The sequence below is a fragment of the Guillardia theta genome (genome assembly GCF_000315625.1).
Source record: "Guillardia theta CCMP2712 unplaced genomic scaffold GUITHscaffold_1, whole genome shotgun sequence".
NCBI lineage: Eukaryota > Cryptophyceae > Pyrenomonadales > Geminigeraceae > Guillardia > Guillardia theta.
Genome location: NW_005434673.1, coordinates 1 through 12,843, shown reverse-complemented (window position 1 = coordinate 12,843; position 12,843 = coordinate 1). Strand labels below are relative to the sequence as shown.

General features: G+C 50.2%; 4 protein-coding genes across 4 annotated transcripts; 2 read left to right on the top strand and 2 right to left on the bottom strand.

The window, feature by feature from the left end:
• Nucleotides 1–257: 257 nt before the first annotated feature.
• On the bottom strand, nt 258–2,303 carry GUITHDRAFT_98904 (hypothetical protein; the record flags this gene model as incomplete). The annotated part of the gene is made up of 8 exons (XM_005842042.1): nt 258–378; nt 423–574; nt 615–656; nt 704–1,172; nt 1,507–1,757; nt 1,810–1,933; nt 1,990–2,094; nt 2,146–2,303. The coding sequence occupies 8 exons, from the start codon at nt 2,301–2,303 to the stop codon at nt 258–260; spliced, it is 1,422 nt and encodes a 473-aa protein (XP_005842099.1).
• A 942-nt stretch (nt 2,304–3,245) lies between these two features.
• Nucleotides 3,246–3,811, top strand: GUITHDRAFT_62660 (DNA-directed RNA polymerases I, II, and III subunit RPABC3; the record flags this gene model as incomplete). Its single annotated transcript, XM_005842041.1, has 4 exons — nt 3,246–3,315; nt 3,367–3,528; nt 3,574–3,658; nt 3,700–3,811. 4 exons carry the CDS (start codon nt 3,246–3,248, stop codon nt 3,809–3,811), a joined length of 429 nt encoding a protein of 142 aa, XP_005842098.1.
• Nucleotides 3,812–5,160: 1,349 nt separating this feature from the next.
• GUITHDRAFT_149702 (hypothetical protein) lies at nt 5,161–6,098 on the bottom strand. Its single transcript, XM_005842040.1, has 5 exons — nt 5,812–6,098; nt 5,691–5,748; nt 5,554–5,639; nt 5,284–5,463; nt 5,161–5,235 (listed from the first exon to the last, which is right to left on the bottom strand). The coding sequence occupies exons 1-2, from the start codon at nt 6,000–6,002 to the stop codon at nt 5,706–5,708; spliced, it is 234 nt and encodes a 77-aa protein (XP_005842097.1). The 5' UTR covers nt 6,003–6,098; the 3' UTR covers nt 5,161–5,235; nt 5,284–5,463; nt 5,554–5,639; nt 5,691–5,705.
• A 1,379-nt stretch (nt 6,099–7,477) lies between these two features.
• GUITHDRAFT_98901 (hypothetical protein) lies at nt 7,478–8,745 on the top strand (the record flags this gene model as incomplete). The annotated part of the gene is made up of 2 exons (XM_005842039.1): nt 7,478–8,198; nt 8,261–8,745. The coding sequence occupies 2 exons, from the start codon at nt 7,478–7,480 to the stop codon at nt 8,743–8,745; spliced, it is 1,206 nt and encodes a 401-aa protein (XP_005842096.1).
• Nucleotides 8,746–12,843: the final 4,098 nt, after the last annotated feature.

Sequence of the window (12,843 nt, the reverse complement as noted above, 5' to 3'; positions counted from 1 at the left end):
GATATCAGCTCTGCAAGCCTGCAATCAGGTGCTGCATGATACGAAACATGTGTAAAGATGAACCGAATGACGCCGATGTCAGGAGGAGCTAGCACTTCAGATCAGACAAGAATCGAAGAACTTCAAACTTCCAAAGAAGACCAAACCACCATGAAGAAACTTAATGACTGACAGTTGATCGTCGAAATATATTACAACGCACGAAGCATGCTGCTAATGTAGAATTACACAGATCAAGATGAACGTGAAAGTCGGTCTCAATCCAGCTCATCAATCTTGTCAGACTGCTGATCTTCAATCTCGCTCAAGGTGGCCGAGAATTTCTCCTTCACATGTTGCTCCACTTTGCGCCTTATCGCTGGAAATCGCCTCAAGAGTCTGTCAAGCTGATTAGATAGCTGAAAGGGAGCTCTTACACTGACCTCCGCGCGTCTTTGTTGGGAATCATCGTCACAGTGCCCTCGGTCTTCGCTCGCATTGACGTGTTTCGAACCACCCGATAGTGGGTCAGCGCGTTCTCACCGAAGTAAGAGCCAGGGCCCAGCTCGGCCACCACCCTGTCATCCATGCATACCTGTGCATCGTTAACCAGATTCCGACGGGTGACAGCAGACCTGTACGATACCGTCCTCAAGGATGTACATGTTCTGCGCCAGCTGCACACAACGGTTGAGCCTTTGCTCGTCATACGCTCACATCTTACCTCTCCCGATTGGATGATGCAATCTCCCACTACAAAAGCCTCAACTCTAGCAAATTGAGCCAGATTGACAAGAAAGCTTCGGGGAGCATCTTGAAAGAACGGGAGTGTGCAGAAGTGTCGTTCAATCTTGCCGTAGTGAAGGCTCGATCGCAAGCTCTTGGGCAGCGGCTCAAAGACAAGTGCTTCATTCGTTCCTCCGATCCTGTCCCATGATGCCTCGAGGAACTTTCGCACCCTTTGCTTCATTTCAAAAGGGACCTTCTTTTTTCCGAGATAGTGATCAAGCTTCTTAGACGCTTGGTAGTGACCCGTGCGATAGCTGTACATGCTCAAAACCGTCTGCACGCATAAGGAAACGAATCCACTGTACATGACTTTGCCGAAGAGGGCACAGAAGGTAGTTAACAACTCTTCTCGGTAGGTGGTTCCTGAAAACTGACCGTGTCCGATCATGAAAGCGACAGCAGTCCTGAAGGAGCGTAAGTACAATCTGGCGATGCACCTTGAGTCATGCCCACATCCACTATTAAAGACCTAAGACCAGTCAAATATGCTCAATCACACCTCAAAACATTCTCACATGGAACTTTCCAACACTATTGACATCCAAATTCAGATATTCTTCATCATCAGAGAGAAGCCAAACCAAACAGATGGTGCATGCGACACAGTGAAGCCAAGTAATGAACACAAGGATGCCTGTAAGAAACCGCCAAATGAACGGTGAAAACTGCACATCCAGATGGAGCTGAAGCCTGGATTCTGGTAACTGAATAGAAAGTAACAAGCAATGATTGTTTCACCTGTTAATGAAAGACAGAATCCTCGAATATTTGACTACGTGAAGTCCCACGGTTGTCACTCTTGCTGCCTTGAGAATTCCAATCTGACGAACCCCCATGAAAACTTCGCATGGCAGAGCAGCGACGAAGTCTATCGTAAACCAAGACCCGCAGTAATGTTTTGCCACCTTCGAATATCTCATAACCAGCCGCCCTTCTTTATCTCTGTAGCCCGTTATGAAGTGAAAAACGATATCCAACATGTAAAGGACCTGATAGTCGAAGTCAGAAATATGATCTGCAAGAAGCACTGAATAGCGTTACCATGACCATTCGATCGCAAATATTAAACCATTCTGTTTCAGAATAAGCGTGAAAAGCAATGCTGATAGGATCCGTAATGACTGTGAAAGCAATACTGATCACGATGATCGTTTTCCAGATCATACTGTCAACAGAAAATCAGCAATCTTTGATTGCCCTCATCTGCAGGGAGTTGTTTACCAGATGTGTGAGTCGGGGTGAATAGGAACAACGCGATTGTCAAATTGCCACGTTACTGGCTCGCCAGAATTTTTCTTGGCGCTGGATGAGCCCACAGACACATCACTGCCACCAAGCGATCATACAGAGACAAGCAAAGAAAAGTCAACTCAGAACCTGTCATCTTCTTCCGAGCTGTTGTAGGGTCTCCGTATCATGTCTTGGACAAAAGTCCGAGCTTCAGAGACCGAAGCTCGATTTCTTTTGGATGCTTCGATCTCAAACACTCTGTGACTGATGTCCAAAGAGCACCCTCGATCGTCTTCTGGAGGCATCTACGCACAGGGCAATTCAGAGCGAGAATAGGCTTCCTGGTTTCTAAGATCTGCGGTCCTGCTCACTCAGACATGCCAAGAGCAAATAAATGAGGGAGAGACATCAAGTACTGACATCAAGTACTGACATCAAGAACTGACATCAAGTACTGACATCAAGTACTGACATCAAGCGCAGACATCAAGTACTGACATCAAGTACTGACATCAAGCGCAGACATCAAGTGCAGACATCAAGTGCAGAAATCAATCAGCCATGGAATGCAGCACGCTTGGCTTTACGGCTGGTTATCTGCGCCAGCATCTATAGCTGCATAGACAGCTGCATGGCTGGCTGCATAGTGAGCGCAGCCAGCTTGTGGAGCGCTGGTTGAGCGCCAGGTGGAGCGCAGCGTGTTGCAAACGATGCGGGGACGCGGGGTTGCAGCATCTGAGGTGGACCTGCAGGTTGTATCAAAAACATTTTTATTTCGTTTGCGAGTTCCGCGCGCCATGCACGTGAAAAGGAATTTGATGTTAGCAGAGAGGAGGAATAGAGCAGAAGAGAGGAGAGGAGAGGAAACAAAGAAGAGAGGAACAAGCGATGAGAGGAAGAAGAAAAGGAGAGGCCAAGGGGAAAGGGAGGCGAAGGGAATGGAGAGGCCAAGGGAATGGAGTGGCAAAGAAGAGAGACGAGAGGAAGCATCACGATGGTGGAGGCGAAGTCGCAGGCTCGAGGCTTTCGTGGCCAAACAGCGATTGGAATAAAAAGAGTTGATGTGAGCGTAAACAGTGATCACAAGGATTATAAATCACAGCAGTTTTTCGAAACAGACCGATGTTTGAAATGCGATGTAAGGGAGGAGAATGGATAATGCAGGATAACAGAGCAAGAATCTTTCTATGAAGTACGTATAGCAGTCTGATGCTCATTGCAGCAGGTTTTTCGGGAGTGTTTATCAGATGGTGTTTCTTCTGGAGGATTTGTTTGATGTTAAAGATATCGACCAGGATGGCAAGAAGTTTGACAATGGTATCAATATGCTCATCACTGGGTTGAAGGTCATGACTTTATTGTTCTAAGTCTCGCGAATCCAAGCACTGAGCCAAACCTATGGGTTAGAGCTCACCATCGACATCAATACGGAAATCTACCCCATGAAAATCTTCGATCGTTTTTCAATGGCCTTGTCAACTAACCTGCGAAAGGATGGCGAGCCAGATGAGGGAGTGTATGACCAGAGCGGTAGAAGGTATGGGAATATCGTGTTAGAGATTGATGGCGTTGCAGGCGTAGAGACTTTTGCTGATGACTTTGAGTATGTCATGCATGGAAAAGTTTTCAAGCAATACCGAAAGCCTGGAGAAACTGAAATGTTCTACTATACAGTGGTGTGCATCAATGACGTGTGTGCAGGTCCGTGTTTGTGTCATTCGGGGGACTCCTGATGCACTTGAGGGGAGATGAACAGCAGCTGAACAAGCTTGAATTAGATACAAAAGTCTATCTGCTGATGCGAAAGAATTAGAAGAGATCTGAGACCATTGCTCTAGTAGCTATAATTGCATCAAACAACACGCCTAAAGTAAGACTAATCAAGAAATCAATTTCAGGAGACTCGTGCAGATGATTTAGTCTCCAACTCTTCGATTTTTTGTTGGAGAAGGGAGAGGTCCTGTGATTACGTCATCGTCCATCACCCAAGTGTGGGTCACATCACCCTTTCGATCTGCGTTTTGATCTGATAGTCTTCCTCGTCGACCATTAGTGAGCTCAAGATCTTTGAAATGAGTCAGGAGCAATACCGAACGAGCTACTGTGCACCTTGTGTACTCGCTTCATTTCTTGTTTCGATCCGTCAAGACCGCGATATGCACCAACCTGGTCCTGGTCAACTCTTGCAAGCCGTCTTAGTCTCCACTTACCTGCATCTCTTCAAATTTCCCTATCGCACTGGCGAGATCAGCTGCCAAGTCTGCGAGGCCGATTTCTTTTGCTTCCTGCAGCTCGGAACGCATGCCATCAAGCTTTGAGCGGCAGAAATCAAATCTGCGATGGACGAGATCGATGGACGCTTTCATTGCCTCGAGATGAGTTGAGATGAATTGCAGCAACTGCTTATTGGCTTCCTTCTTATCCCTGTCGCCTTTTGTCGTCCGCTCTTGCATCGACCCGAAAGTATCGTCACATAAGCTTGAAACGAAAGAATGGCCCCGCTGGCATCGCTCGAAGGCGGCTTTGGCGTTCTTGTACGCGATCGACATCTTGTCGTCTTCTCCCTGGAAAGATTTCATCCTTTTGTGGTACGTTGCCATGATCTTGTGGCTTGCCGCATGATGATTTCGTTTCTTCTGTTCCACTGACGAAATCTGTATAGAGACCTCCTCCAGCTGAGCTTGGAGTTCTCGTTTGCGGGCCATGAGCCTTGCGAGCTCTGTGTCCAACCTTTGATCTTCTTCAACCACCCGAAGGTACTCAGCGTCATCCCCCATCATAGCAGTCTTGATCTTGCTTTGAAATGTTTCATATTGCATCTCTGCAGTGTTATACCTTGTGGTAGCTTCTTGCAAGATTGCAGAGATCACGGAATTCATTTCCTCAAAGACGGCGCGAACATGCCCTTCTTCGAAGGCTTCGGTGAAAGGAAGAGTGGATGATGACTGAAACTAAATTCAGCAGCCAGACGCAAACAAGCAAGATGTCATGCCCACCAACAACTTATTTTTCTCGAGTCCCAGCCGTACCAATTCGGAAGTACATCTGAACATCGCTTCCTTTGCAGCCATCGCGTTATCCTTTTGAAGCTCCTTTCAAATCAAGCATGTCAAAAGACTTTTCGAGGGGGAACGTCACATGACATAAACTTACTTGTGCCTTGGCTAAATTGAAAGAGATCTCATCGTCTATTTTGTTCAGCGTGATTCCACTTGTCCTCTTTAATTTTGGATTTACCTGCGACAAAATTTAGATTGGAAGGATAGATAGCGGAGAGAATCCGACTTTCAACGAGGTGACCACCACAAGAATTTGGCCTACGAATTCTTCTGGAATTGTACGTCCACTTTCGCGGAAGCATTCTCCAATAGTTTTAAAGCCTTCAGCCAGTTTACGGTGAAATAGGGCATCGCCCTCTAGACAGTGGGAGAACAGGAAAGTAATCTCTGTGTCGTCCGGAACCGGCTAGTGGCAGTCGGATCATCATTGTGGGGAGAAAAAAGTTTGCAAACAAGAAATTTCAACATAAAATAGAGTATGGAAGAAAAATCTCACATTTCGTATCAAGCTGGCAACTGCTTCTTCCAATGCTCTACTCCGGATAAACACTTCGTCAAAAGAAACCACGGACCCACCCTGTTTTAGAAATTTGAACAGACAGAGCTACAACAAGAAAGCAACTGCAACCTGTTCATTGTCAACGTATTTCAAGTCTGCATCGAGACGATTGTCCTCCATTCTTCTGGACCACTGCGGCAGAGGAACATCAAAGGATCAATTAGACCTCATCAATTCACACCACCCTAAACTCACCTGTCCCCACAACGAAATTCTGCCACCAAGGTTTTGGCGATGAACGGAACTTGCTTTTTCTTCAAGTTCTTTGATGGCATCTTGAACAGTGATTTCCTTGACACTTTTACCCTCTCTACGAGATTTTTGAAGGTTGGATCGATTTTGATATGTGCTCCAGCTGCACCAAGGTATAAGAAGTCTAAATACATCGCACCTAGATTCACTTTTGTGCATTCAATCCCCCGTTGACATGAAATTCCTGTTCATGGGCAAGAATGCGAACTTCAGAAGTTGACAGGAAACAACAGAACATGGAGGTTTCAGCAGCAAACCTTACGATCATGGGACTCTGTCCATGTGAGGTTATCAACATTCATGGTCAGAGTTCACAATGGCGCGAGATCAAGATACCGGAATTTAAACTTCTTGCTTGTTTGAAGGCCGCTATCGCATCTGAGCATTGCATTTTAATCGAGAACCATGAGATCTACGCCAACCTGATCCGGCCATCATCACTGAAGGAATTCGGGGGTTGTCCATACCAGCTCCTCCTCGTCCTCGTCTCCCACGCCCTATTTATATCAAATCGTCTCAATGCATTCGTATTGAACTGAACTGAATTGCAGTACCCCTCCCGCGGATCCCTCCTCTGTCTGGCTCCAAGGTGGACAAGGGAACCCAACGGTTCTCCACTGGGATCGCCTCATCTTGCATGTTCTCTGCAAATATCAATCTTGAGAATGAATGACAGAAAATGCACACACGCACATGTACGTTATCAGCAAGGTTAAACTTTTGTTCTCAAATGCTAGATGCTTTCTCCACTCTAAATTTGAGCTTATGAGCACTAGAAACAATGAAACAGGAGAGGAGGAGAAGTGGAGAGGGAGAGACAACGCGATCTTTTAAAAAAGTGCAGACACAAGCGGACAGGGGGAACGAACAAGGAGAAGAGAGTTCATGTGGTCGTTCGTGTGGTGATGACGTTCATCGCCTACATCAGCCTAAAAGCCACGGGGTTTTTAGACCACCAGCCGGCCGGTGGCCCGACGCCGGCCGGGATCATCGGATCGCAGGGTTTAATTCTTAGGGTTTAGGGTTTAGGGTTTAGGGTTTAGGAGCCGGCCCTTAGTAAGAGCAGCCGGCCCTTAGTAAGAGCAGCCGGCCCTTAGTGAGAGCAGCCGGCCCTTAGTAAGAGCAGCCGGCCCTTAGTAAAGGAGCAGCCGGCCCTTAGTAAGAGCAGCCGGCCCTTAGTAAGCCTTGAAGAGCAGCCGGCCCTTAGTAAGAGCAGCCGGCCCTTAGCCGGCCCTTAGTAAAGGAGCAGCCGGCCCTTAGTAAGAGCAGCCGGCCCTTAGTAAGAGCAGCCGGCCCTTAGTAAAGGAGCAGCCGGCCCTTAGTAAAGAGCAGCCGGCCGCCCTTAGTAAGACTGAGCATGCTGCTCTGCAGCGCGTAGGGAGAGCGCAAGGGCCCGGGAACGGAGGAAGCTGCAAGCAAGTTCTTGGTATAGTTGAAACAGCTTCTAAGTATGGTACTACAGTATGATCAGGGTTTAGGGTTTAGGGTTTAGGGTTAGGGAGGCCGCCCCTTCCCGAGGCATGCACATCCGCGGCGCGTAGGGGGAGCACAAGGGGACCGGAGGAAGCTGCGAGCAAGAGGTTTGTATCGTTCAAAAAGCTTTCTAAGCATGGTACTACAGTATGATGAGAGCGTTCGCAACCTGCTGTATCGGAGATCATGCCAATACACGCAGGGTGAGCGCTCTGGAGGCCACGTCGAGGAGGCCGCCGACCTCGTCGAGAAGGTGAAGAGCTTCACCAAGCGTTATCCGAATAGTCGGACAGCTTATGCTTGCAGAGCTGAGGGGGGATGCACTCCCGACGCTATCGCTGAAGCCATCCGCTCGACATGTCGGCAGGCGAGACGCGACCTGTTTGAAGACTCTCTGAGCGAATGGAGCTCAGAGTCGAGAGCATGGTTTATTCAACAGATGGAGGAGGCCAAGAAGCAGAATGTCGAGACATACATCGGCACCGAAGGCACCGAGGGGACCTCCTTCATCTCCATGACTCTCCTAGGGATTTCCTCGATGTTTGTTCGACAAGAAGAAAAGTTGAAATCGAAGCTTATGGAGCTGGATCTCATGGTAGACTCAGTCGATGGAGTCGACAAGGCCATCATGTGGAAAGCACCTTACAGACCTGAGATAGCACGAGCAGACGACATCTCAGTCACCGTCTCCTTCCTTCGGAATGAAGCAGCCATGGAGCTATGGGAAGGCAGGAGAGAATACACCATAGACGGCAGATCGTTTCGAGCCACAGAGGTCAGCATTGCACACGACCGGTCGTTCAAGCTTCGAGCCAAGCGAGGACCTTGGGGCAAGGGAGGATGGAAGCAGCGTCGCCGTCAGGGCCAGTCGATCAACAGGTCTTGGTCGACCTCTCGACGATGCTCTTGGAGACATCAGAGGAGGAGCTGCTAGCTGGCAAGCCGATCTCCCTGGAGCTAGACAAGAGTGTTGGGAAGCTGCATGACACCTTCTGCTCGCCGGGCAACGTGGAGTTCATGACGCTCGGAGCTTGGGCAGCCACGCCGACGCTGGGATCGAAGCGAAACATGTTGAAAGAAAAGCTCAGAGCGTACCTCGGCGAGCAGCGCTGGACACGGGTGCAAGGGAATAAGGCAGCGAGGAGGGGCAGCGCCTTCTCTCCAAGGGCAGCAGCGACTGATGCACTCGAGCAGGAGGCTGAGAGCGATGACATCGAGAGTCGATCTGTAAGCCTCTTGTTTCTTGCGATCAGTAAATTTGCTGAGCACCATGGGTTGAGCTGCACGGGCAAGGTCGACAAGCAAGACCGACTGCGGCTGATGATGAGGGAGGAAGTCGACATGGAGGCTGAGGAGGGCGAGGGCGTGGAGGAGGAGGCCGGTGCAGGCCTCTCGCGCGCTTGAAGCTCGAGTCAAGTCTTAGAGGTGGACAAGAGGCGGAGCGGAGCTGTTGGCCCCATGGGGGGAAGGAGGAAGAAATAAATGAGGTGGACATGGGGCAAGCAACGAAGGTAAGGGCAGGTAAGCCGGTGGGAGAGGGGGGAGGGGGGCCGGGAGGAGGAGGCCGGGCGGAGGCCGGCCGGGCTCTCGGGCCCGGTCCGGACCGAGGCCCGGGGGGAAGGGACGTGAGTCCCAGGGACCCATCCACAACCCACCTGCCACCTCATCCTTCATTCACTCACTGGCCGAAGGCCGGCCGAGACCGCCAAGGTGTGTCGGAGCCGAGGAAGCAACACAAGCAAAGCACGGACGACCCAGGCCAAGGCCGGCGGAGGAAACTCCACTGGCTGAGGCCGGGGAAGATCACTGAAGTATATCAGAGGAGGGAGCAGAGCAGAAGCACGGCTGCCATAAGGGCCAGCCAAGTCGGGCCGAACTGCCAGGTCACGAGATCCCTGTTAGACTAGAATAGAGCAAGGTGATAACAAGCCATGCAACCTACCTAGCATTCTAATAAACTCAACTACTACTACTACTACTACTACTAGGGTTTAGGGTTTAGGGTTTATGTCCTTGAGGAAGGAATACAGATCAAAAGGGGAAATCAAGTCACAATAATGTACCAGTCCACACGTTTCCACCGCTTTATGACAAATACGTTGCGAATGGATACCATGCGATACGAAGACGAACTGCTGGAGGACTTACATGATCGGTTACTCACTTGCATGAAGAAACTCGAAGGAAGGGGAATCAGGATCCGACTCCAACTAGCAAAAGAATCTCAGAGACACATTCAAGAGGCCAAAGAATTGGCCAAGCAAGGAAAACAAGCAGTTGCCTCGGGATGGGAGAAAGCAATCTACGATAGCCCAATGGAATTCATCATTGCAGGAGAAGAAAATCCTACATCAGGATTCGATCGCTTGAAGAAATGGGACTACATTATCAGACAACAGACAATGGTGGCAAGGATTCGAGCGGGAGACCTCACCTTGACAGAGAAATTCATGCTCGAAATGCATGTGGGAAGAGATTTACTAGGGAGAGCGTTCAGATTATGCGAAGGGTCAGTTACGCGAACAGCTATCCAAGCGATCACCTTCTCAGCACCGACGAGGAAGAAGCTCTTTCAATGGGGGAAGACTAACTCACCATGTTGTCCTCACTGTCCAGACCGAGAAGAAACCTGGGGTCATGTTCAGCTGGCGTGCAAGCAGTTCCAAGATATGATTCAAAAAGCACACAACGAAGTCATGAAGAAGATCAAGGTAAGACTGCAGCAGAGCTGGAGGAAACAAAGGGTACAGGTCAATTCATGGTGGGACACTCCAATACGCATCGTGATGGAAGCGATGGGGACTTCAATGCACCGAGAAGGGCAATGGATACCAGACGGTTGCTGCTACTTTGCAAGCATCAAACGCATTGTCCTCATCGAATTTGCAAGGACATCGGAATATGACGGAGTCGAACAAACAAGTCTGGAATGCCTGAAGAAGAAATTTCAGGAAAAGGAAGAGAAATATGCCCCCCTACGAGCAGAAATCACAGCTTTGCTACCTGACCATGAAGTGGAACAAGCAACATTCATAGCAGGAGTGAAAGGATCGATCATGGAGAGGGAATGGCATGAGAATTTCAGGAGGCTAAGGGTGGATGACACGGAATGGGAAGGCATCAAGACAGCAGCAATCAAGCAACTGCTGGCGGTACAACATACGCTATGGACGACAAGAAGGGTAAGAGAGTCGATGTAGTCCGATGGGGGCAAGCGCGGCTCATGGGCAAACCACCCATGGCGCATGGTCATGGGCCGCATGAAAGGAAGAAGAGAAGGGCTAGCCAGCAGGAGCAGGTACAGCCTTGCCACAGTGGGCGACCTGCATGTTGGGGGGGGAAGGGGCAGGAAGGTGCAACGGCACTTAGCGAAAATAAGGAAGGGGAACGGGATCGGAATTGGAACGGGCCCGGAGGACATCGTTACTGAAAACAACTAATACGGAAGCAACCAGGCCTAAGGGGCCTATAGGAAAATGGGCCAACCTCCCAAGGTTGGGAACCCCTTTAGACGGATCATTAGGCGAGAGATGAGCGAAGAGCAATAGTTCTTAGCTATGAAACTCTTGACTAAGAGTCTAATAAACTCAAATAATAATAATAATAATAGGGTTTAGGGTGGGTTTAGGGTTTAGGGTTTAGGGTTTAGAGGCGCCGTTATTTTCGGCAGCATGGCTCCCTGCCAGGTGTAGGGGAAGCCGCCAGGGCGCCAAGGAAGCTGCAAGCGAGAGGTTTGTATACTTCAAATAGCTTTCTAAGTATGGTTCTTCAGTATGATGAAAATGTTCGCAACCTGCTGTATCGGAGATCATGCCAATACACGCAGAGCGGACTTGTGGATGCCTCTGTCCTCGAAGCTGATCTCGTCGAGAGGGTGAAGAGCTTCGCGAAGCGTTATCCGAACAGCAGGACAGCCCAGGCTTGCAAGGCTGTGGAGGGATGCACCCCCGACGCTATCGCAGAAGCCATCCGCTCGACATGTCAGCAGGCACGACGTGAGCTTCTACAAGAAGCAATGACTGGATGGAGTGACGCATCCAGAGAGTGGTTTATGCAGCAGATTGAAGAAGCCAAGAAGGAGAAGGTCGAGACATACACCGCCTCAGCAGGCAACGAGGTGACTTCCTTCATCTCCATGACTCTCCTGGGCATCTCCTCGGTGTATGTCAACCATGAAGAGAAGTTGAAGAAGAAATTCGAAGAGATCGGACTGGTCGTAGACTCAGTGCAAGAGAGTAAAGCAATCATGTGGAAGGCTCCGTATAGACCCGAGATAGCGAGTGCTGAGGAGATCCCGGTGACTGTTTCCTTCCTCCGCAATGCACAAGCGGAGAAGCTCTGGCAGGGAAGAGAGGACTTCGCGATCGATGGTCGCAAGTTCACAGCTGTACATGTGAGCATCGTGCACGATCGATCTTTCAAGATTCGAGCCAAGAGAGGACCCTGGGGCAAAGGGGGCAGCTTGGCAGAGCTGACTCACCTGCTAACCTTGGGCGGCATGACAACGGCTGAGATAGCTGCCGTCTATCGCTATCAGCTGCTGCGCCAGTCCCTTGCAGCGGTCCAACTCCAGCCGCTGGCAGGCATGCTGGTCGCTGGGGCGCCAGGACAGCAAGTCCACAAAGGCTTAGGTCAGAAAGGCTTCATCGCTGTAGGGGCCAACGTCATCTGGAGACAGAGGGAGGTGGAGTGGATCGTCTCCTCGAGCTGCCCAGAGGCGAATGATACAGCATTTCGAGCTTTCCGAGAGAGCGAAGCGATGGAGGGAGTACACCTGACTCTGTTCAGCGAGGACCCGAAGATCAGAGAGGCGCTCGCAGTCGAGTTGACAGCTGATCGCTTTGTGTCCAGAAATAAGTTGAAGAAGGCATCAAGGATGCAGAAGAATGCAGGCGGCAAGGACGGCAAGGAGATCAAGATCATCATCAAGTCGACGGCGGCATCTGGTCGCTTCACGAGGAAGGAGATGGAGGGGCTGTGCAACGGCGGCAACACGTCTATCGCAAGAGTCAAGAGAGTCTTGTTGGAGATCGCTAACAGGCTCGAGATCAACGTTGAAGGCATCGACATGGAGGAGGATTTGAACACCAAGTCCTGGAACGGGTCCAAGCTATGCATCCTCCTCGGCTCCACGGAGGATGCTCGACGCATGATGAAGGAGCTGCCCTTCTATCTCGAAGGCGCAGCAACCAAGCTCGAAGCAGTCGGCTTCGACAAGGAGCCTGACTCTGAGGCGGCTGGTCAGCGGGGCACCAGCGACGCAGCGCAGCGACAGGAGGAGAGCGAGGGAGAGTGGCTGGAGTTTACAGACCTGGAGAGGATCACCATGGAGGCAGCATCTCCGTCAAGCCAAGAGGACATGCAGCTCGTCAGCGAGCTGTCAGCAGTCATCGAAGATGCAGCTTCTTTGAACGAGGCAGGGACGAGCGAGCCGATCAAGCTGGTCCTGGACAAGGCCGTTGGCAACCTCCACGACAAGCGCTGGTCACGGGCCCGACAGGG

Coding starts and splice junctions, on each gene's coding strand:
- GUITHDRAFT_149702 (XM_005842040.1), bottom strand. CDS start 6,002: ATGTATTTAGACTTCTTATACCTTGGTGCAGCTGGAGCACATATCAAA. Junction 5,749..5,811: donor GAATTTCGTTGTGGGGACAG/GTGAGTTTAGGG, acceptor CCTCTGCCGCAG/TGGTCCAGAAGAATGGAGGA.